This window comes from Gossypium arboreum, chromosome 6, assembly GCF_025698485.1.
Source record: "Gossypium arboreum isolate Shixiya-1 chromosome 6, ASM2569848v2, whole genome shotgun sequence".
NCBI lineage: Eukaryota > Viridiplantae > Streptophyta > Magnoliopsida > Malvales > Malvaceae > Gossypium > Gossypium arboreum.
In genome coordinates this window covers 1,277,497-1,301,698 of record NC_069075.1, presented here as the reverse complement: position 1 = coordinate 1,301,698, position 24,202 = coordinate 1,277,497, and the positions used below count along the sequence as shown (strand labels likewise).

Below are 24,202 nucleotides of genomic sequence, written 5' to 3'. Positions count from 1 at the left end.
ATTAATAGTATATATATATAGGTGATATTTTAAAAGATATCATAGACAAAAGACAAGTAAGATGGATTTGAAATTTTACTTGTTTTACAAGTATAATTATATTAATAAATTTAACGGTGAAACTATTAAAATATTACTCGTGAAAAAGATATAAGCATATGTAAAATTACAAATCACTCCTCAATAATATTTATACACTAAAGCAATTTTAAAATTGTTTTACATATGTTAGTAACTTTTTGTGTAATTAGCCCTGGCATCTGTTTCTCCCTCTTCACAACCAGCTGCAAGTTCTTCAGAGAAGCCGGGTAAAGCATTGTTGAAGTGGCCTCTTGCTGTATCAATAACATTTATGAAGCCAATATCCTCTTCTCTATGGCTGCCAACACCATCAGTTTCCACCACTTTATAACCAGCGATAGCCACCTCTGGAGGACCAGGAAAACTTTCTTCCATCTCTTTAGCATTTTGAGAATCTTCTATAAGCTTTGATATCCATTCCATGCTCCACTCCTCCATCTCTCTAGGACCTGTAGAATCTTCTCTAGGCTTTGGTAACAATTCAATGTTCATCTCTTTAGCACTTGTATAATCTTCTGTAGGATATGGTAGCAATTCAGTGTTCACCTCCATATTCGTACCCATCCCGTTGGCAATGGTAGAATCATCTAAAACCTTTGGTAGCAAGTCAATGCCCGCCTCAGAATTATAAGTTACAGGAGCAGTAGGATTTTCCATCTTCAAACGCTTCGGCAAAGGTTGCATGGCTTCTGAACTACCATATGTGGGCTGGCCAGCGTCTCCACTACCTACTCCTACATGTTCAAAGTCAGGATGAAATGTATCGATGACAGCATTATACCCAACAGTGTTGCAAATGCCACATCTAGCATCATGACAGCCGTCATAATGGGATGCAAGTGAGAAGAATTTGGTGCATCTACAGGCATATCGACAGCAGACAGTCGAATGCAAATAACTCGCAAAATAAACCGGAGCTCGATATAAGCATATCTACAGGCATATCTACAGGCATATCTGCCGCTGAATTCTTGTACTGGATATAAGCAAGTAAAACCTTCCGTTGGATAGCTCGATTCAACCGATTATTACCATCTGCCTGCGATTCTTGTAAAGAAAGCGGAGGAAGATAACCATGACTCGCAGCTTGTTCATTTACGGGACAAAATGATTGATTCTGGCCGGCCAAAGGAAATCTAGCATCAGCCACAGATGGGTCATAATACGTCGAATTCCACATTCTCGATCCCTTGCCAAGCAATCTATTAGGAACCATCTCACCCCAACTTGCAGCCCTAGTCGGAGGATTCCAAATTATGAACCAGAATTATAAGCAAATGAATATTATGAAAAGTATAAGGTATTACGAAAGTAAAAACAATCGAAACTCTAATCAATGTAAAGTATAAAATATTTACACAAAACCTTAAAAATGTTATTTAGGGTTTCAAATAGCGGTAGAGTAATATAAAATATATTACTCAAAATATGAAAATATCATTACTCAAAACAGAAAATCAAATATGAAAGTAAAGCAAATAACTCAAAATCTCATTCTTCAAGTATAAACCTTCAAGTTAAGTTTAGTGTTTCAATATTACCTTATTTAGGAGGAAAGGAGAAAATATGAAGGAGAGAAAATATGGGATTAATTGAATTAAATTTAGTAGTTTATGATTTTACATTAAAATTTGGTATCATATTTTTTCATTTAATATGTATTTATATTATCTTTTATGAGATTATTTTTGTAATTATAATTTTTGAATAAATAACTTTTATATAATTAAATAAATAATAATGTAAAAAATCTAATAGTTTTTTAAATAATGTTTTTATAGTTTAATATATTTATATATGTTAATAGGTGATTAAATGAAAATTTTATATTTTATAATTTCGAGAATAGAAGTTTATATTTAATAATTAAAAACGATAATAATTTCTCATTTGGTAAAAGAGTAGAGGAGAAGATTTCAATCCGTTAAAACAATCAAGTTTTTTGTAACGGTAGTCATCGAATCATTTAAATTATTTGTTCGATTCTAATTAAATTAATTATTTAAAATTCATAAAAATTAAAAAGTCCAACTTAATTGATTCTAAATGGTTCATTCAAAATTTTCAAATATATATTGGTCAGTTCATCGCGTTACAAGTATATATTATATTTATAGTATATAAAATTTTATTAAAGGGATAAATCTCAAAACTTTACATTAACTTTAGTCTAATGTGTAATTTTATACAGAAAATTTTGATTTGACCCAATCAGAATTCTACACGAGTGAATATTACCAAAACTATTAGATATTTATTCATTCATATTATCACATATTGGTAATTAGATGAAAGTGAAAACAATAGAAACCCCGATCAATTTAAAGTAGAAAAATATTCACACAAAACCCCAAAAACTCCAATTAAGGTTTCAAATGGTGGTGGAGTAAGCAGTGATAAGAAAAAGTTTACTCCTCAACTAAGTAACCATAAGAAAAGAAAGTTACAAGTAACAAGAACGAAAATAGAAAATCAAATATGAAAGTGAAGTAGATAACTCAAAATCTCATTACTCAAATAGAAATCTTCAAGTTAAATTTAGCGTTTCGAATATTATCTTGTTTAATATGAGGGAGAGAAATATTAAGATTTTACGTAGCTCATAATTTTATATTAAAATTTGGGGTGATGTTTTTCATTTAATATTTGTTTATGTTTTTTATGAGGTTGCTTTTGTAATTATAATTTTTGAATAAATAACTTTTATATGTTTATATTTGTTAATATGTGATTAAATAAAATTTTATATTTAATAATTTTGAAAAAAAAAGTTTATATTTAATAATTAAAATGGTCAATCGTTTCCCATTTGGTAAAAGAACAATGGAAAGGATCTCAATCCATAAAAGAAATCAATTTTTTTTTGTAACGCCAGTCGTCGAATCATTTAAATTATTGGTTCTGATTCAATTTATCGGTCCAGTTCTAATTAAATTAATTATTTAAAAGTCAAAAAAAAATTTAAAAATAGAGAAAATTAATTTAATAGGTTTTTCGTCCAACTGAACTGGTTCTGAACAATTCATTTAAAATCTAATTCAAATATATATTGGCTAGTTCATCTCGTTACAAGTATATATGTTAAATGCGTAGTATATAAATTTTATTAAAGAGATAAATCTCAAAACTATACATTAACTTTAATTTAATGTATAATTTTATACAAATTAATTTTGATTCGATCCAATTCTCACAAACTATTAACACAATTCCTTACATAAAATCATTTTATTTTTACATACTGCATACATAAATAATTAATTTATTCAATACAAACATAAATTGATGTATTTATTTCTGTAAATTTATATGATCGAATCAAATTAAAACCACAACCAACTCACTCTGAGATTTTATTAATAGTGTATATACAAGTGATATTTTTAAAAGATATCATATACATGACGATAATATAAAATTTTACAAATAAAATTATATTAATAAATTTAACCGAAAAATTATTAAAATATTATTCATCAAAAGATATAAATGTATGTAAAATTACTTTAATTTTAAGTGGATCACTAAGCATCTGTTTCTCCCTCTTCACAACCAGCTGCAAGTTCTTCAGAGAACCTGGGCAAAGCATTGTTGAAGTGGCCTCTTGCTGTATCAATAACATTTATGAAGCCAATATCCTCTTCTCTATGACTGCCAACACCATCAGTTTCCACCGCTTTATAACCAGCGATAGCCACCTCTGGAGGACCAGGAAAACTTTCTGCCATCTCTTTAGCATTTGAAGAATCTTCTATAAGCTTTGATATCCATTCCATGCTCCACTCCTCCATCTCTCTAGGACCTGTAGAATCTTCTCTAGGCTTTGGTAACAATTCAATGTTCATCTCTTTAGCACTTGTAGAATCTTCTGTAGGATATGGTAGCAAGTCAGTGTTCACCTCCAAATTCGTACCTATCCCGTTGGCAACGGTAGAATCATCTAAAACCTTTGGTACCAATTCAACGCCCGCCTCAGAATTATAAGATACAGGAGCAGTAGGATTTTCCAGCTTCAAACGCTTCGGAAAAGGTTGCATGGCTTCTGAACTACCATATGTGGGCTGGCCAAAATCTCCACTACCTCCTTTTACATGTTCAAATTCGGGATGAAATGTATCGACCACAGCATTATACCCAACAGTGTTGCAAATGTCACATCTAGCATCATAACAGCCGTCATAATGGGATGCAAGTGAGAAGAATTTGGTGCATCTACAGGCATATCGACAGCAGACAGTCGAATGGAAATAGTTCGCAAAACAAGCCGGAGCGTCATTCCCTGAAACTGCCGCTGAATCCTTGTACTGGATGTAAGCAAGTAAAACCTTCCGTTGGATAGCTCGATTCAACCGATTATTACCATCTGCCTGCGATTCTTGTAAAGAAAGCGAAGGAAGATAACCATGACTTGCAGCTTGTTCATTTACGGGACAAAATGATTGATTCTGACCGGCCAAAGGAAATCTAGCATCAGCCACAGTTGGGTCATAATATGTCGAATTCGACATTCTCGATCCCATGCAAAGCCATCTATTAGGAACCATTTCACCCCCAACTTGCAATCCTAGTTGGAGGATTCCTTATTTCCAATCGGAATTCTAAGCAAAATAATACTATAAAAAGTATTAGATTTTCATTTATGTTATCATAAAAATGGTAATTAGATGAAGCAAAAATAATGAAACCCTAATTAAAAGTATAAAGAAATTTACACAAAACCCTAAAAATACCATTTAGGGATTTAAATGAGGGTGGAGTAAGAATAATGACAGAAATCAAATATGAAAGTGATAACTCAAAATCCATTACTCAAGTACAAATCTTCAAGTTAAGTTTAGTGTTTTCAAGGTTACCTTGTATAGGAGGAAATGAGAAAATATGAGAGAGAAATATGAGACCAATTTAATTAAATTTAATAGTTTATGATTTTATATTAAAATTTGGGGTTATATTCATTCATTTAATTTTTTGTGAGGTTACTTTTGTAATTATAATTTTAAATAAATATTTTTATATAATTAAATATTAGTAAATGTTCTTATAATTTAATATGTTTTATATAATAATTTTGAAAAGAAAGAAATTTATATTTAATAATTAAAATGATCAATCATTTCCCATATGATAAAAGAATAAGGAGAGGATTTCAATCCATAAAAGAATTCAAGTTTTTTGTAATACTCGTCATTGAATCATTTAAATTAATGGTTTTAATTCAATTGATTAATTCTATTCTAATTAAATTAATTATTTAAAAGTTATAAAAATTTAAAAAATAGAGAAAACCAAAGATAGCATAAATTTAAATTAATAGTTTTGTTGTGTTGAATAAGGTAACAATGACTATGTCATTCATGTATACTAAAGATAGCATAAAATTTTCGAGTGGGTGATATTTTTTTAAAGGCGAAATTATATATGTGATCCGTGTTCAAATTTCAACAAAATAAAACTCAAAATTTTGTAAACATTATTGAATCGAACTCAAACTCAAGTAGTTGGAGTTGAATTTGATTCCCCTAAGGCTAAAATTATCAAATGGGTAATTTACATTCTAAGTCACTAAACAACAATTTTCATGTAGGTCGCAATACTTTAATTCATAAATTATATCATTGGAATTTCATTTTGAATTCAACTTCTTTTTTAATGGGAAAAATCCGAATTAGGATTAGTGACTTAATTTGTTCTGATTATATTATTTAATAATATAAAAGGTTTAATACCCATATGAAAATTGATTACCCTTAAACCACATTATTGAATTAATGTCCAAATCACCAATTTAATTATAAAACTAGAAAAAATGATTGAAAATTATAAATTCAAAATGAGAAAAGTCATGTTATGTGATTCTCTTTTTTGTGGCCAAAATATGTATTTATGTCTTTGACACTTACTATATTAGACTTTGAAAATGATACAATATTTACCAAATATAAATATATTAAAATTTATATAAATACAAATTAATAAACGGTAATTCGAGCTTTGATATCAATAACCTGCCTGAGCATAAAAACATACAACCCTATGTAAGAGAAAACTCGATCCGACTTAACCTGCCCAACCCAACCTAAATTGACCATTTATGGTTTAAGGCCTGAGCACGAAAATGACCCGAACCAAAATGACTCGAAACAATGTGAAGACAACATAACCCGACCTCAAAAACTTGATTGTCAAACTAAAATGACCCACACCCAACCCAACCCAAATAGATCATTTATGGTTAAGGCCTAAACCCGAAAATGACCTAAACCAAAAACCGAATTGACCTGACCCAGATTAACTCGATCCAAAACCAACCCAACCAGCTCAATCAACACTCGAATGTGTAGTCACAAGATCATTACACTTTAAGGATAAAACCTTAACTTTATAAAAAATATGCAAGAAACAAATAGCATCAGGTTAAACATTCATAGGAGTTTCAAATTTTCATCATAAATCACACATAATCAATGTTGTAAGTTCTAACAGTCACTCGAAATTTAAATTTGAATTTTTCGGTGTTAGAGACATCAAAATAGAAACAATAGTCAAGCAGTTGCCGGAGGGTAGAAACTCGCTAACACGATGCCTTATTTACGGAAACGGATAATAAGTAAGGAGAGTTTGTTCAGAAAATACCTCCATCTATGGAAGGAAAGTCATCAAAGCTCCAAAAACCCATTTCGTTTCCGCCATCCTGAGTTGCATCTCCATTAAGGAAGTCATCCATCGAAACATTCCAGTTCTCGTCAATAAATGGTGTCTGAAAGTAGTTCACTTGATTGTCCATAGCTAATAGCTCATCGGATAAACTCTTTACCAAATTGTCTCCTCCAGTAGGCATGACATTATTCAAGCTCAGCTTCAACTTCTTCGTAAGGTTTGCGTTGTCCAGAAACTCGTTGACCTCTAGAGTAGGTTCAAGAGAGGATGATATTTCAGGAGTCTTGGCACCCTGTTCGCCCCAGACAAGGTCGGAACTGTCAAAGTTGTTACTTCCCTGATCTGAGTTAAAATACGAAGCAGTATTCTCAGGTTCAGCAAAGGGTTTTAACCCATCATCTACAGCAGCTCTAACAGGGTCTGCATATGCAAACTGATCCATTAGTGACTTCTCTTCAATGAAACCCACGGTATCATAGTAACCCTGCTCAAGTTTGTTCGAGTAACTGAAATCTGGGTTGAGACTTGATTGAACAGAACTCAAATTTGACCCGGAAAGAGGTTTCTGAGAATTCATTTTAACAGCATGCTTTGGAGTGGTACGTGGAGTCTCATCAGGGAAGTTCACCTTTGCTTTCTTACCCCGAATTCTCAGTGCCTCAGCATCATAAGCTCGTGCAGCTTCCTCAGCAGTATTAAAAGTTCCAAGCCACACCCTAACCCCTTTCCTAGGATCACGGATCTCAGCAGCCCATTTACCCCACGGACGCTGGCGAATTCCGCGATACTGGTTCTTCCTCTTTCTTTTTGCAGATTTCTCAGCTTGACCACTGAATTCCACAGATTTTATGGAGTTTGAACCTTCAACATATATATTTAAAAAATCATTATATAACATTAAATCAATGAAAATGTATGAACCACTAAATCACTTTCACCAAGCAATAAAAGAAAAAATTTCAATTTAACCATTTGGACATTAGAGAACATGACCCTTCTAAGCTATGTTACTCAGACGCAAGTGAGAGTGTATGATTTAGGTATGTGTTCAACACAGATATGGTTAGGTTTTTCTAAATTTATCTACGTATTTAAAGCATCCTTAACAGATCAGATCCCTACATCCACGTGTCGAGCATGAGTTCTTCAAAGACAAAAAGGAAAGTAGAAATATAAGAACCATACTGATTAAAAGTTAATCTTAACAAATTGTACGTGACAGGAAAGATCCTTTTAAGCTATGTTACTCGAACGCAAGTGCAAGTGTCCAATTTAGGTATGTGTTCAACACAGATATGGTTAGGTTTTTCTAAATTTATCTACATATTTGAAGCATCCTTAAAAGATCAGATCCTTACATCCATGTGTTGAACATGAGTACTTCAAAAAAGTGAATAACTGGAGCAACATAGACTCTACGTATTATGGTTTCAAACATCAATAGACAGAGGAAAGCAGAGATATAAGAACCATACTGACTAAAAGTTAATTTGAACAAATTTGTACGTGACCTGAGAAATTCCAAACAAATAAATTTACACAAAATGATGTCAAAAAGGATTGAACAACATAAATTACAATTCCCTGCATTAAATTCTCAAGGAAAGATGAAAAGAGAAACAAATGATCTTAACATAAAATTATGCATTGATGCACCTAAAAGTGATCATGAATGCTTACCTATAAATCAGATCATATGTGCTTAACTATGTTACACAAGACTCCCCGTTTTCCACGAGTAATACATATTCAGACTCCGGCTACACAACTCTCCAATTATATAAAAAAGCTTCAAAAGAAAATTATGCATAGCCATGTTGTACACACAGAACGATGACTCGACACTCACCCGAGTTTTTGTTCGAGTAACATAGATGCTTACATAAAAGCTCAACATTATTAATTACTACAGAATCATTACTTGTCTTTTTTATTAGACAATTTCCAACTTATAATCAAATCTTTAAGGGCATGAGAGACATTATCAAATAAATAAAAGCATATAAATAGAGCAGGAAAAAAGGAAATGAAAAAAAAAGAAACAAAAGCTTATATATTTACAACTGAAAAAGAATCCTTTGTTTTTTAAAGAAAATTATTAGTCAATGCGTTCAAAAGGCCTAGTTCAATCATCAAACAATAAAATAATCCAGGTAAATTTAAGAATTATTCAACAATATTTAAAAAAAAAAAGAAGAAGTAAAATTCATGTAATCCAATATTACCCAATGATCTAACCCAAATAAACCTTCAAAATTTTCCTGGAAAATTCACAATAAATTAACTAGTTTTGACCCCAAAAAATTACATATTTCGCAAAAAAAAAATACCAAAGGGATAAATTATTAGTGTCATTATTAATATTTTACCATGATAAACAGCAGTAGCTGATGCTCTAACACATATGAACCTTCAAAAATTTTCTCCAATATCAAAGAGAGGAATAATAGCAATAAATTTAATTTTGCAAAAAAAAAAACAAAAGGGATAAATTATTAGTATTATTAATAATTTTTTTACCATGAGAAACAGCAGGAGAGGGTTTCTTTGTAGCAGAAAAAGCAAAGGACTTAACATCAGCCAAAACATCATCAACATCATCATTGAAGTCATCGACATCAGAATCCTCATCCTTAAACACCTGAAAATCAGCCTCGAAGTCATCTTCAAAACCGACCGCCGGCTTCTTCGAGTGCTTTCTACCCGACCGCTTTTTAGAGCCGGATTTTTTCAGATCGGGCCACAAATAATCCGCTGTTAACCGTCGCAACCGCGCAGGCGGGATGAAATCGGAGATAATCGCACCTCCACACATGGCGAATTGGCTTTAAAGTATGGGATTTACGAGATTTTTAGAGAAATTTAGAGGGCAAAATTATTTTTTTTAATTGTAAATTTTCCTTTTGGTGATTGGTTTTTGTAGGCGGTGAAACTGAAAGGATGGAATTATTATTATTTTTATTATAGGGGTTTTAGAGTGGGTTGGTGGCCGCGATGGCCGTAAAAATCGCCGATTTTGTTTATTATTACGTGGTTTTATTGCGCTTTCAATCCCTCTACTTTTTTCATGCTTTTAAAACTGTTTTTTTTCTTAGGAAACTACATTAGTAGTCACCCAACTATGACTTTTTTCTTTTTTCTTCACCCAACAATGATAAGTTACAAAATTGTCACCTGACTATTAGAAATTTTCTTTTTGGATCACCTAACTATGAAAAGTTACAATATAATCACTTAATTATTCAATTTTGTCTCTTCTGGTCACTCAATTATATTGGGTTTTTTGGTGTTTTTATTTTTACGTTAGCCAGTTAGATGACCAAAAAAGATAAATTTGAATGGTTGAATGACCATTTTGTAACTTTTTATAGTTGAGTGATAAAAAAATCATTGTTAGGTAACAATGTTATAACTTTTCATAATTAAGTGACATCTATGAAGTTTATAGAATTATTAGAACTACTACTACTATCTATCGTATCATAATTTAACATATAATGATAATTAAATAATACAAATAGGTCTTTATGTTTTTCATAAAGTTATTCTATTAGTTTTAGATATTCTATTCTTTCATTTTTATCGATGTCTTTGTGAATTTATTCTTCAAATGTTCTATAAGTTGTTTATAGGATTGGGAATCATATTTTTGTTGATAAGTATATTTTCTTTTCTATTTTTAGATTTTTTATGTCTTTTATTTTTGAAAGATGATTATTTAGAGAAAGTGTCTTTTGACAAGGCTAATATTATGTTACTATTTCCATAATATAAAGGTCTTTAAGTCTATCTCTTGTTCTATATTTTTATTAATAAGAACTTGTTCTAATTTATTATTAACTTCAGATAAGGTATCTTTAGATTCGTTGTTCAAATCTAATTCTATAACTTCTTCTAAATTGTTTGTTTGTTGTTCTATTTTGCTTACTTTATTATATAACTAGTGAAAATATGTAAAAGTAATATCTATTAAACTATTAGATCCCTTACTAAGTGATGAAATATTGTTTTCATTCTTAGAGTCAATATGCATAGCATGAATGCAAATTTTATAGACAATCAGTTTCTTCCATGAAATTTATCTTAGGTACTTAAAACCGTCTGTTATCTTTGTGAAAAATAAAATAAAGAACACATAAATTTTATGTGGAAACCCTTTCAGGAAAAAACTACGGGCAGAGGAGAAGAAAATTCATTATGTCAAAAATTTGAATCTATACAAGAGGAATAAACTATATTTATTTATAAACTTGTAAAGCAATATTCTAGTAAGATTGAAACACCTTATCCTAATCAATATAAAATAGATAAAGTTTAATAAGGTTTAAAAACCTTATTCTAAAATAAAATAAAAAAGTCTAGTTCTATATGGATTTTACTTTTATTTTATTTTCCATCGTATTTTATTAAATAAGAATTGGTCACTTAATTCTAACAATCTTTTATATTTTCTTACTTTAAAATGCCAATAGTTTCACTCAGATATAAACAGCTATAATAAGAAAAAAAAACAGATATATGGGTTTTAAGATAAACCAACATGAAATAAACAAAACTAAAAATAAAGAATAATAACTTACAATGAATACTATGATATTATTTCTCCAGAAAACATTACACTGACACTCTGATACCAATTATAGTGGATACAGGAGACAGTAGATAGTTATACAATTAAAGAAAGAAACTAGTAAATAGTAAGGGAAAGGTTTTTACAAAGGAGGGGAGGATGGTGGATGAGAAGTAATTTGAAAATTTTTTTCTAAAACTAACTTCGATGTCTTTCTTAGGCTTCCTTCCTTTCTATTTATAGGAAAAATTTTGAACTCTATTTATTTTCTTTGAATTCCGCACAATTTTTTTTATAAGGATCATGTCTCATCATTGATTTGATGATTTTTTTTTATCTTGATATGTTTGCTTCCACATTGCTTCCTTTTATTTTTGGACAAGGATGTGGTTGCTTTCCCACGTTGCTCCCTTTTTTTTTAACTCTAATAAAGACGGTCCAGGTTTTATATAGGCTCCCTTCACAATTGGATGACAATTAATCTTTAAAATTACTTCTTTATTTCTTTAAACGAGGTGGATTGGCCATGCCTTTTTGGGATTATCGCTTGGCGTATTTGGAAGAATCATAACTTTTTTATTTTTCAATACTTTTCTTGGATTTATGAAGAGATCCTTAAAGTTTCATACAGCTGAGCAAAGCAATATTAATTAGCCTCAAAAGTAGCTTTTCACAAGGCACATTGTTATTTTCATAATTCATATACAAATAGCAATTGGGTAAGCTTGAGAACAGATGGTTCGGTTAGACTTGATAAAAGCTTTGCAGCAGTTGGAGGTTTTGTGTGTGATCATAATGATAGGTGGATCATGGAGTTCTATAGGTATTTGGGCAATTGTACAGTGGTAGAGGCTAAGTTTTGGGAGATCTTAAATGGCTTAAATCTTATTTTGGATAGACGGTTCGAAAAAGTCTTAATCCAAACTAACAGTATTGAAGCTATTAACGCTATTCAAGAATGTTCTTCATGGAATTCTAATTCTGCACTCGTCAAAAGAATTCATCTTATCCTTAAAATGGTAAAACAGTGAAGGATTCAACATATATCTCGTGAAAAGAATCTAGTTGCTGATAGTCTGGCCAAGTCAGTTCGTTCTAGAAGGTTAGGCTTAAGATTGGTTGAAGATCCTCTTATGAGGATTTAATTTACTAATTTTGTAACCTTTTCTTTTGACAAAAAAAAATTCTTGAAATTTGATATAGATCAAATCGATCTCTCTCAATAAATAGGGTAATTTAATCCTTACCAATTTTAAAAGCGAGCAATACAAACAATAATTCACAACGTTTAGTTTTTTCGTCAATTTATCCTACTTTTGGTTGGTATAATAACAAATTTAATATTCAATATTTTCAAATTTTATCACTTTTTAATGACTCAAGAAACTTTAACAAATATACTGCTCATTTAGAATCAAGATCAAATTGACAAAATATGTAAATATTTAGAGTTAAATTTTTAAAAATTAAGACAAACTTAACAAAATGTTTAAACATTGAGAGCTATCGTAATCGATCGAAAATAAGATAAATTGATGAATCACTTTTGAAATTGAAAATAGATTAATATATGAATAATTATTTTAAAGAATATTTGAGCCTAACCCAACATGATTAATACATTATCAATTTAACCAATGAAGTTAAAGGGATTATATAGGTTATGACATCTAAACTTGACAATTAAGCCTATTTTGATACAATAACAGTCTCACATACAATATTCAAATAATCAAACCAATAATTGAATTGATCAAACTTGATCAGTTCAACTACTATATCAACAATAATAAAATAAATAATTAAACTTTTAAAAAGAAAAAAATTATTAAACCGATTACTAGTTTTTATCATAATTTTCGATTTTTATCGATGTCAAATAAATTCCAATTCAATTGGTTCAATCCCTTTATTTGAATCAATATACTAGTCGATTCAGTTGATCCGATCAACCAATCTAATCATGTTCTAAAAACACTTTACACATCATCAAATCTCGATAGAATCCTAATTTCATGAACAAAAATGAATCTAATTGCCAAATTTAAGTAGCAAAGTGAACAAAAAGAACACAAATACGAAAGTAAACCTAATTGTCAAATTCAAAACAAAAATTTTATATTATCCCTAAATTAACAATTAAAAATTTTATAAACGAATTCAACATTGGTTTTTTGTTTCAATTTTCGTTTTCGGGTTCAATCCCATTGTTCTTAACCTAACCAATCCAATTCCAACAACAGCGCATAATAGATGATTATGCTACAAACAATTCTTGTGCTTTACCTTTTCATTGAGCTTTAATTTTTCATTCATTCCATGTCATCAAAAATGGCAATCTTTGCATTCTTCAAAATGTTGTGTATATACACACACACATATATATATAAATATAGTTTATTTTGTCCTAAACCAGATACATGTCATGCAAACTAAGTGATCAGATCGGATTGAAACGAATTTCATAGCATTAAACCAAAACACTCTCACTTACTGCATATGAACCTAAACCGTAAGGAGCTTCGTCTGCAATTCAAAACTATAAATATAGCTGAATAAGCTCGTCGCTAACGACGGAAGGAGTAAGCACACCTAAATCTGTAAAGAGTAGAGTCAGATATTGAGGAGGTGTGTAATCTCGAGCAGATTTTTCGACCTCGACCTTTGATGGAATAGGTACCCCGAAATCAATAGTGCGCAAGGCAGGACCCATATCCTTTTGGTCCAAAGGATAAAGACGGGCAAACTGCAAAAGAAAATTATCAATTCGATATTTGATTCCTTCTTAGGTTTGTTGTCTATATGTAATTTCCTAGTTCAGGTACTCCCGAGAAAACAAGAAAAAGAAATGAAGCTTTTATTACCTTGTAGCTTTCGGCGGCCACATAAACGGGTTTATTCATGCTATGTGAGACCAACGCAATCTGGTATGTTCCCATCATATTTATGATACCCCCACTTTCAACAACTCCATCAGCTCCAACAAGTACCATGTCTACCTCATCCATTGTATATGCCACAGCCGAGTCTATTAGAAGCTTTACAGGGACATCAAGCTTGGCCAGCTCATTAGATAAGCGTAATCCTGTTCTGTCGGGCCTTCCTTCTGCATTGAAAGCATGGATAAAAGGAAGATGGACTATTACATAATCGCATCATAAACATATGCAAAAGACCTGACTCCTTTTACAATGACAACACATTTGACTTAGTCCTGAGGTATGTAGAAAGTCAAACCTGTGCAGAAAACTCGAAAGTTTTTCTTGTTTTGTGCGGCTGTCTTCAATACTTCTAGGACAACTCTAGAGAAACCGTGTACCAAAATGGTACAACCATCGAATATAAAATCTTGACTTAGCATTGCAATAATCCGACGTGCCTGCAAATTTTTGGCAATAATGTCTTCAGGACAGGAATGATCGAAGTATAATTTATGTGAACAACATGGCAATGAAGGGTAAAAGTATCATGGAGGCCTTTATACTAGGAGTAGAATTGCATTTTGCCTCTACTAAAAAAATCAACAAATTAATTCTCGTACATTAGACCAAATGGCAAACTGGTCTTTCCATTCTACTGTTAAAAACTGATCCCGAGATATATGTAGCATGCCACGTGTAACTGTTTGGTTATTCCGTTAATTACACCAGTTTTTAACAGCAGAAATGGATAAAATTTTAATAGCAAGGACCGGTTTGCTCTTTAATCTAACATAATTTGCTCATTTTTTGAATAAAGGGGGAAAATTGCAATCTGGTTCCTAATAGAGGAACCTTCATGGTACTTTTACCAATAATGAAGTGGTTAGCCATGATTATTTGAAATACCTTGTAAGATATTTCCCCAAACTTCTCTGCACGCTCAATCAACCGATACCTAGCTGAATTAAAGTCCTCATACTCTAAAGCTGATGTTCGAGTCACATATCGCATGAAGAGATCGCAACCTGCTGTCAAAGAGATTGAGGTCGCGTCCCATGCCTGGAAAGCAAACATTGGGTGAGCAGTGATGCAAACGAAGATACATTTAAACATCAAACTAAATGAAAATGGTTAGCAGATAGCAATTTAAATTTCTCAAAATTAAGTCAGGCGAAAATGCACAATTTGACATTAACTGGGGTAACTTCTTCATGTTACCCTCTAACATGCAATGGCAACGGATAAGGACAAAGTATCCTTGTATATTTATCATGCCACCCAATCTTTCGCTCAAAACCATTATATCATCTTGCTAAGCACCTAATAACTTATCCTTTAACCATTTCACACATGTTTTCTCATAAATAAACAAATGCTAAACACATAGAAGTAACATAAAAGGATTGCATTCAGGCTCCATCTTTTATGAGTTACATGAACGTTCTTTTGACAAAAAGCATAATATACATATCAAACCAGACTGAAAAACTGAAGCATATTGCCAATGACTTATGATCTCAGACACCTAAGGACAAGTATGGCTTTATATCAGGATAAGTAAGCAATTTATAAACATTCTTTCAATAAACAATGTCCACAGGAACTCAAGAACAAACTCAGAATATGTACTGCAAAAACCAGCACTATTAGGTTTCTACAATCATAAAGGCATTAGCATTTAATCACATCAGTGTCCTCCATAGCAATACCATCGACATTAGACATGGAAAACTAGCTTCTGCCTTTACAGAGCAGCGATGAGTGAAAATTGTTCGTAGGTTATTATGTACAATTACATAGAAATCATCATTGGAACTCTCATATAGTTTAGCTTGAACACGACTCGTGTGAGTAACTTAAAATCACAATGCTCCAAATCTTTATTTTTTCCTGAAATACATGATTCTGAGACATATTCAGACATGGGGAATACCATCCTCCAAAGACACAGGAAATCTTGGAAATTTTTTAAAGTATCTTTGTCGGACACATATTCATATCTTACAAGTACAGTAAATCAAAGTACAAATACATGTTCGAACAACCACAGAGTAGAATATGCTATTATATAAAAAACAGATTAAAAACTGAAACAATCAAGGCTAGAGCCAACTAAACGGACTAAAACTCACTAATGGCAACAGCACATGGCTGCTTGGAGAACCGCCCATATAATTACGCATTATGGGTCTCGAATCTGATACTTAGGACATAGGGCCTCCGCCTTTGCCAATTGTGCCAAGGCCTCATTAGCTTTAGTAAGCCGGTACTTATATACACATGATTCTATAAAGATACAAATGTATCCCCATTGAAAATGAACTAATATGTGCTACTAAAAGATCAATAGAAGTATGAAAAATGAGATAAATTTTAGTATTTCACTAAGTTTCACAGTATAATCTATCAGTCACTATCAAAGCAATAAAAATTTACTAACATAAAAGGCAATTTTTCGAAAAAAAAAAAAGCAAAATAAAAAGCTAAATGGCTCACTTTAAGCGAATCAGAAGCCTTTTTAAGCTCAATTTCAAGTTCCATCATGGTAGTAGCTTGGCTAGCCCTAATAACAGCAGCGAGAGCGCGAATAGCCGCCACAGCCTCCGCCAAATCCGGCTGTTTCCTCCAGCTATTGAACTCATCAATGACGCTAAAAGTCTTATTATCCCCACCAGTTCCTCCACCAGTCGGTGCGACTCTTCCGTCACTTCCCGACGAGACATCATCGTTGGTCTGGACGCTAACAGCAGCCTGGGCCTGGGCGAGCCAATCGTTCGTTACGACGGCGTGGTGGGCGGCGCGGGTCTGGTAATAGGCGGAAATGTCAGGTTTAGGGTTTTGGAGAGAATCGGCCATGGAAGGAGGTGGAGATGACAGCAAGAGCGATTCAGGGTTTGGGGGCAAGTTGGTGTTTTGCTCTTGCTGTCTGTCGAGAATAAAAGAAGCAGATCTCCACCACATTTAATGAATTTTTTTTATGTGATTCGAGTGTCACTTTCTCGGGAAAAATATTACGGAAACTGAAGGAAAATAACAAAGGCGAGGTTCCTTGTTTGGCGCTAACAGAGAGAGATTAAGATTATAAATAATGAAATTAATAATTAATTAATCGAAATCAGACTCTCATATTTATGGCAATAAATAATTAATTATATGTACCAAAGAAAATATTTATATATTTCTAAAAATAAAATAATTATATAATATGATTATTATTATTAAATAACTTAGATTTTAATTTTTTAATTATAAAAATATAAAATAATCAAGATTGTGAAATCATATTGGAATATATATATTAATTTAATGTAATTTAATTATATTTATATGCTAAAAATTACTACAAAATTTGAATATTTTAAAATTTTGAAAATAAATAATAATTTTATATATTAAAAATAATTTAAAATTACTTATAATATTTATTGCCATAAATAATATTTTTCATTTAAATTTTGGGTCTATATTAATTTAATACGTAAAATGTTAATTCGTCAATTATATACTTTATTCGCTTATCACCTAGAATTATTTGTAAAATTCTTGTAATATATATAATATTACCATAATTTAATTATTGATTGAGTTTTAACTCAATTAGCGATAAAATTATCATCGAGACCTTATATATTTTTATTCAAAATTTTGATAATTTAGTCTTTGTACGTTAGATTAAATAAGAAACTAATATTTTCTGTTAAAATTTTAATCTATTTCTACTATTTAAAATTGGTGTAGTTGATAGAATAACTAGACAAATACATGTGACACACCACGTATACTTCATTCTGAGTTCTGATGTACAATGACTGTTTTTTAACAGAATGACTAATTTGTTCTTTGATTTAATGTACGTGAATTAATTTACCAATTTTTTGAGAAAAAATAAATAAAATACAATTAGACTCCCAATATAATGACATCCATAGTACTTTTAACTCAATTAGTATTATTGTTATTGTTATTCCATAGTGCTAAGAGTTGTTAGTGTTTAAAGTGTCGTCTATTCAAAGTCAATAATCCACCTAATGGGTTAGTGTTATCTACAAGTTGACCCGATGCTTTCTCCTGACTCTAATGAGAGATTAAGTATCTAAAAAGATCATATGTTATTTAAGTTCACAAAATGGAAGCACTTCATCAAATCAGACGATGCATAGTGCATGACCACCTACCAAAAAAATATGAGCATCTGCACTTTTGAACCCAAGCCCTTAAATGGCATCAATGACATCTATGCTACCACTTTATCAAAACCTATCAAGCACAAATTCTCATGTTCCTTTTATAGTGACCATATGCCACAGGCAAGATTCAATTTGACGACGTATACTATTCTATGAACCTGTCTCAAGTGACCTTTTTAAAATCTTAGACTCTCATCAAGGTCGGAAGAGAAAACCCCAATTCAACTCAAGAACAATACCAACCTATTGATAGGTTGGTGAACACCAAAGAAATAACACTTCAAAAAACTTGTTCGAGAAGAGTTGACTTTTTTAAACAATTATAGTCCTAGAGAATAAATAAATAAATAAAAATGAGTAAACTAAAAAAATAGTCACTTTTGTTTATCTTATATTACATTTTAGTCACTTATATTTAAAATGTTATGTTTTAATCACTTATATTATCGTTTTATTACGAAGTGGTCACTCTATCATTAAACTCTGTTACGTCTCTAATGGCGGTTCTACGTGACAGTCCAAATTAAATTTATTTAATTAAAAATCCATTTTCATCTCAACAGGATATCCAAGTTAGCAACCCATTTGGATTGCCACGTACTACTATCATTAGGGAGGTAACAAAGTTTAACGATAGAGTAACCACTTCGTAACAAAACGATAATATGAGTGACTAAAACGCTACATTTTAAAAACAAGTGATTAAAATATAATATCAAACAAACAAAAGTAATATTGTTTTAATTTACCTAAATAAAAATACACATTGGAGTGATCTCAATTCTAATTTATTTTGACAATATATCCCATATTCGCTCAACAAAAATTTCAAACTTTGAACTTTTCAATCGAACATAAAAAAAGTAATTGCATTTTTCAATTTTTTTTTCTCTTTTTTCTTAAGTAAAAATCTTTTGATTTTTAGTTAAAATTAGTTTCAGTTTCCCTATCACTAGCATCTTACATTCTCGCCGCTTCTCTCACTAAAATTCTTTTATGAACATTTTATCGATTTACTCTTGTTCGTCGAGTGTTTTTAATTCATTACAAACAAAACCCATTTTTTGTTTCTTTGTAAAATTGTTGAATCCTTATCTTTTGATTCTTGTTCTTTAGCTTTTGAATATACAGATCCTTTTGATTCCATCGATTTTTAATACCCCAATACCCAAATAAACAACACTCTTTCAGTCTTTACTCATCGCCCTTAAATTCTTCTTCTTCTTTTCTCTTTGAAATTTTATCGTACATTATGAAGGCAAGATTGGTGGTGTTTCCAATTAAGGGTAAAATCTGGTGTTTTAGCAGATCCATTGATCAATCTGCATCAGCATTTAACTCTGCTAACACTCCTTCCACTGTTAAAGAACTTTGGAAGAAGATTTCAACAAATTCAAAACCCCTCAATGCCAATGCTGAGCTTCTTGTTGATTTCATTTCAAACAAGGTCCTTTTTTTTTTTTTCATTTCATGGTCTCATTAACTTTCAATCTACATTTTAATATGCTTTGATTCCATTTTTGTTTTTTCTTTAATCATAGATGAATAATGCTTGGGTTGGTTTGGAAAAGGCCCCTGAGGGTAGTTTCAAGAACAAGCTTCATGGGTATTACTTAAAAATCAAATATGATTAGTTTAAATTATTGGGTTTTCTGGCCTTAGTTTATTGTTGATCTTTTTTTTGTGTGTGTGTGTGTTTTTTTGGTTTTAACATATGTAGGTTTGGATTGCAGCTTTTAGCTCGAGTTAAGCCATCTGAGATTTTGTTGAAATCTATAAGTAAAGAGGTCACTAATGTTAGGATTACATACCCCCCCAGGTTATTTATTTTCTCCTTTTTTCTAAAAAATTCTATTGCTAAATGTTCTATTTTATATGTTAAATATAGTTATATTTCATAATCTTGCTAATGTTTGTATTCAAATGTTCTCTGGGATCTATATTCAAGTATAAATTCATCTTTCATTACTTCTAGCTTTGATAATCCGTTCCCTGGTGTAATTTTTTTAGAATAGCTATACTGTTATTGGCATAACCTATGTGCTCCGACTTGGGTGTGGGTGTTAGATACGGGTCTGTTCTATATATTATGAAGTGTTCTCGTGCATTTGGAGGGTATTGGGAATTAGAATAGCTATATTGTTATTGGCATAGCCTATGTGCTCCAACTCAGCTACAGGCGTCAGATACAGGTTTTTTCTATATATTATAATTTTGTTTTGTGAATTTGGGGGTTATATCCCTTTACCCAGGTCTGAAAATGTGTTGAACAAGGGTACTTCAAGAAAAACGAAGGAGCATAACACGTAGGGCATAACATGTTGTACATATTTTCGGCCAATATAACAGCTCATATATAGCAACGCAAATGGAAATTTTGGTAGAAATTAGAATAGCTATACTGTTGTTGGCATAACCTGTGTACTCAGGTACGGCTGTACCAGTTTGTTCTATATATTATAAGTGTTCTCATGTATTTGGAAGGTTATATCCCTATACCTATGTCTGAAAACGTGTCGAATAGGGGCACTTCAAGAAAAAGGAAGGATCAAAGCACGTAGGGCATAACATGTTGTACATAAATATCTGGCCAATATAACAGCTCATAAATAGTAAATGCAAGTGGCTTTTTAATAAACAATCGTTTGCAATAATGTAGGTGGTAGTGTATTTTCTTTTGCTTGTTTTCAATTTTGTAAAATTTCTACTTAAATTGAACTTTCGCAATATCTGAGAATGAACAATGGTAGGCATCCTTCTATTGTTTCTACCTCTGTTGAAATCTAGATGGAATTTAAGCTTCTTTTATGGAAAAATTAACATTAAAGATCCTTGAGAATACCAGATTTCGGTTTTCAAGTGTCTGGCACTTTGGGTGATTGGTAGTTTGTTCTTAATACTTATAAGTTTTGCAGTTTAAATTCTAGGCTCGTGCGGCGAAGATTACGACATATAGCCATGAGGTAATTGTTTTACTTTCTTTATATTTGCTTCACCAATATGCAAGAGATTAGAATAGTTTCCCGTGTACAAACAGGTGTTTTTACACAGAAGGTTTCTATGTTTTTAAAAAATGAACAGGAGAATAGTGGTCAAGGTTGTGTAACTTGGTTTATGGCATTTCTGAGGTACCACTTTGGAGTTATCAGGAATGACCTTCTGCTAGAATCATCATATATATATGGACATTGAGTGTCTCTATACAATTTTTGCCTCAGTGGACTGTTTATTGATGTCTCGACATTTAACAATCCAATGAAAATAAAAAGATGGTTTTCAACGTTTGATGTTGTTTAATTTATGTTCATATGTTTTTTGTATATTGCTTGAGTTCCTGCAAGCTATATAGTTCCGACTCTTTGTTTTCCAAATACATGGAAAAACTTTAGAAATAATTGAACATGCTATTTGATACACATGCCTAAGTTCGAGTAACATAGCATGCGGTAAAAGTACCATAGAAAGCTCATTGTGATAGGAGTTAGATTGCATTTGGCTTCTCTGCTAAAAAAAATGAGCAAATTAGTCTCTATATATTAGATCAAAAAACAAACTGGTCCTATTAAAATTTACATTCATTTTTATTGTTAAAAACTGATCTCTGTATGTTAACATGAAGTACACGCGGCACATTACCTATAACTGTCTGGTTATTCCGTTTGCTAGACTAGCTTTTAACAATAAAAATGAATGTAACTTTTAACAAAAAGGACTAATTTGATGTATAGGTACTAATTTGCTCATTTTTTAGTAAGGGGGATAAAATGCAATTTGACTCTTAGTAAAAGGGTCTCCATGGTATTTTTACCCATAGCATGCAAAAAACCAATATTATTTCTAAACGTATTGTTCTTTGATTTTCAGGGGTACTGTTTTACACAGGAAATACTTTTATGGTTCAGTTACGTTGCTTCCACTGACTGCTGCACTTGCTGTACGTATGTGGTTACTTTTGTTATTCCATCATTTACTGTTCAATGACCTTCCTTCTTGACCCTTTTTTTCTCATTCCGGTTTTGTCTCACATCCTCGTTTAATCTTCTTTCTCACCAGGTTCTACCTCTGCCTAACATCCCATTCTTTTGGGTCCTGTTTCGCACTTATTCACATTGGCGAGCTCTCCAGGTGAGGATTACTGTTCCTAGAGAGATACTTTGGGGTGGTTTAAAAGATGCTGTAGTCGAGAGGTTTGTTAATGTGGATAATATTTGAAACGAACAGTTTAGTGTAACCTATGTTGGCCGCCCAGTCATGTTATTCCAACTCTTGTTTTTCTTCAAGTCATTGTGTCCAAGTATAGAGATATGACCCTACAAATGAATGAAAAACATAGAAAAAAGTTGAATACACCCATGTTCAACCCTGACAGATGAGTCCGAGTATATGTAGCGCCTAACTGTGATGAGATATTCACAAATACTACTTCTCTATTGAGGTTCCTTGCCTTTTGCTTTCCACTTCTCTTAAGAGCTCGGCATGCTTCTTGTTCTTTGCTTAAAGTTTGGAAGAAGATCCAGTTTTGTTTCTAGGTGAACGAGGAAAAAAGGAATTAAAATAGCTCGTTCTTAGTAGTTAGTTGTTAAGCAATAAAGAATTCAGACATAATATGTATACCTTAGTTTTCGGTGTCAATCTTCGAATTTATCACCGGTTTTTGAACCTTCCACTTAGGGATGGCAAAGCCCGAATTGTCCCATGGATTCAAACCAATGAAGTGGATCTTCTTTTTGAAAGGTAGATATAGGGTGAGGCAGGGTCGATTATTTCTTTTAGGCAGTGAGTATGAAATGGTTATGATCTACCTCGCCCCGCTCCACTATATAAAACTATCATTTTATCGTTGCATATATATAACTATTAAAATGGTCATATCATATTATAGAGAAGTTCATATATTTTTTGTTCAAATATTTACTTTGACTTTAAAAATATTGAAAATATTAAAGATACGTAACAAAAATTAAATTGAAGCTAAACGGGGAGGAGCGGAGATGGATGCATTCAACATCCATGAAAATAATAATGGATTTCAAGATTATACATCCACGTTGAGGCAGGACAGGTGGCAAAACAAAGTGTATCTACTATAGAGCCCTGCCCTGCTCTATTATCATCCCCACTTCCACTTCATATAATTTGTAGGCATACAAAATAACCACCCACTCACCGTTGTTTCCCCATGCTGCAGGGAAGTGAGAAGCTCCTTCAACTAGTCTCAGATAACTCCCGAGCTCAAAGCTTCTCTTCCGAGGTTTCCTTTTCCTATTTCGTGCTCTTGATGTGTGAATGTGTTTTTTTGGTTTACCATTTTATATGGTTTTGTATGATGGAGAATAACATTGTTTATGATTGTGTTGATTAGATGATGGAAGCATCGAAGGAATTGGAGGAGCTTCTTCGCAAAGGATATGAAAATGGCAGCGTAAATGAAAAGGCTATTTCAGATATATGCATCAAGTTTAAGTTGAATAAGATCGATGTTTTGAAGTGGAGAGATTTAGTGTAATTTCACTCATCTCTTCTTTTTGTTATCCATTTGGAATATTTCATTAATTGCAATTTAATTTTCTTTTTTGCCTAATATTCTAATCTATTAATATTGTATTAATGTAAAATTAATATAAATTTACATAATATTTTGTACAATTAATAATGCAAATTGTTATATCTATGAAAAAAAACATTCGGCAAAATATATATTGATAATGAAGGTATTTTCTATTGATATGATAATAGTATATTGAATTGAAAATAATACAATTCACACTTCTGAAATGAATCTTTCT

At 31.7% G+C, this 24,202-nt stretch overlaps 3 protein-coding genes across 3 annotated transcripts; 1 reads left to right on the top strand and 2 right to left on the bottom strand.

The window, feature by feature from the left end:
- Nucleotides 1–6,439: 6,439 nt before the first annotated feature.
- On the bottom strand, nucleotides 6,440–9,745 carry LOC108460679 (ethylene-responsive transcription factor RAP2-12-like). Its single transcript, XM_017760267.2, has 2 exons — nucleotides 9,259–9,745; nucleotides 6,440–7,599 (listed from the first exon to the last, which is right to left on the bottom strand). Exons 1-2 carry the CDS (start codon nucleotides 9,551–9,553, stop codon nucleotides 6,704–6,706), a joined length of 1,191 nt encoding a protein of 396 aa, XP_017615756.1. The 5' UTR covers nucleotides 9,554–9,745; the 3' UTR covers nucleotides 6,440–6,703.
- Nucleotides 9,746–13,595: 3,850 nt separating this feature from the next.
- LOC108457939 (uncharacterized) lies at nucleotides 13,596–17,315 on the bottom strand. The gene is made up of 5 exons (XM_017757156.2): nucleotides 16,726–17,315; nucleotides 15,136–15,288; nucleotides 14,546–14,687; nucleotides 14,173–14,414; nucleotides 13,596–14,054 (listed from the first exon to the last, which is right to left on the bottom strand). Exons 1-5 carry the CDS (start codon nucleotides 17,188–17,190, stop codon nucleotides 13,848–13,850), a joined length of 1,209 nt encoding a protein of 402 aa, XP_017612645.1. The 5' UTR covers nucleotides 17,191–17,315; the 3' UTR covers nucleotides 13,596–13,847.
- Nucleotides 17,316–19,240: 1,925 nt separating this feature from the next.
- Nucleotides 19,241–23,997, top strand: LOC108458260 (uncharacterized protein C23H3.12c-like). The gene is made up of 8 exons (XM_017757585.2): nucleotides 19,241–19,863; nucleotides 19,958–20,022; nucleotides 20,137–20,235; nucleotides 21,332–21,379; nucleotides 22,281–22,350; nucleotides 22,470–22,541; nucleotides 23,605–23,667; nucleotides 23,779–23,997. Exons 1-8 carry the CDS (start codon nucleotides 19,669–19,671, stop codon nucleotides 23,920–23,922), a joined length of 756 nt encoding a protein of 251 aa, XP_017613074.1. The 5' UTR covers nucleotides 19,241–19,668; the 3' UTR covers nucleotides 23,923–23,997.
- The last annotated feature ends 205 nt before the right edge of the window (nucleotides 23,998–24,202 follow it).

What these genes read in the sequence shown, in the direction of transcription:
- LOC108460679 (XM_017760267.2), bottom strand. Translation starts at nt 9,553, where the DNA reads ATGTGTGGAGGTGCGATTATCTCCGATTTCATCCCGCCTGCGCGGTTG. An exon ending in CTCTCCTGCTGTTTCTCATG is followed by an intron (nt 7,600 to 9,258) that starts GTAAAAAAATTA and finishes TATATGTTGAAG; the next exon opens with GTTCAAACTCCATAAAATCT.
- LOC108458260 (XM_017757585.2), top strand. Translation starts at nt 19,669, where the DNA reads ATGAAGGCAAGATTGGTGGTGTTTCCAATTAAGGGTAAAATCTGGTGT. An exon ending in AGGATTACATACCCCCCCAG is followed by an intron (nt 20,236 to 21,331) that starts GTTATTTATTTT and finishes TAAGTTTTGCAG; the next exon opens with TTTAAATTCTAGGCTCGTGC. An exon ending in TTACGACATATAGCCATGAG is followed by an intron (nt 21,380 to 22,280) that starts GTAATTGTTTTA and finishes TTTGATTTTCAG; the next exon opens with GGGTACTGTTTTACACAGGA.
- LOC108457939 (XM_017757156.2), bottom strand. Translation starts at nt 17,190, where the DNA reads ATGTGGTGGAGATCTGCTTCTTTTATTCTCGACAGACAGCAAGAGCAA. An exon ending in AGGCTTCTGATTCGCTTAAA is followed by an intron (nt 15,289 to 16,725) that starts GTGAGCCATTTA and finishes TTTGCTTTCCAG; the next exon opens with GCATGGGACGCGACCTCAAT. An exon ending in TTGGGGAAATATCTTACAAG is followed by an intron (nt 14,688 to 15,135) that starts GTATTTCAAATA and finishes AAAAATTTGCAG; the next exon opens with GCACGTCGGATTATTGCAAT.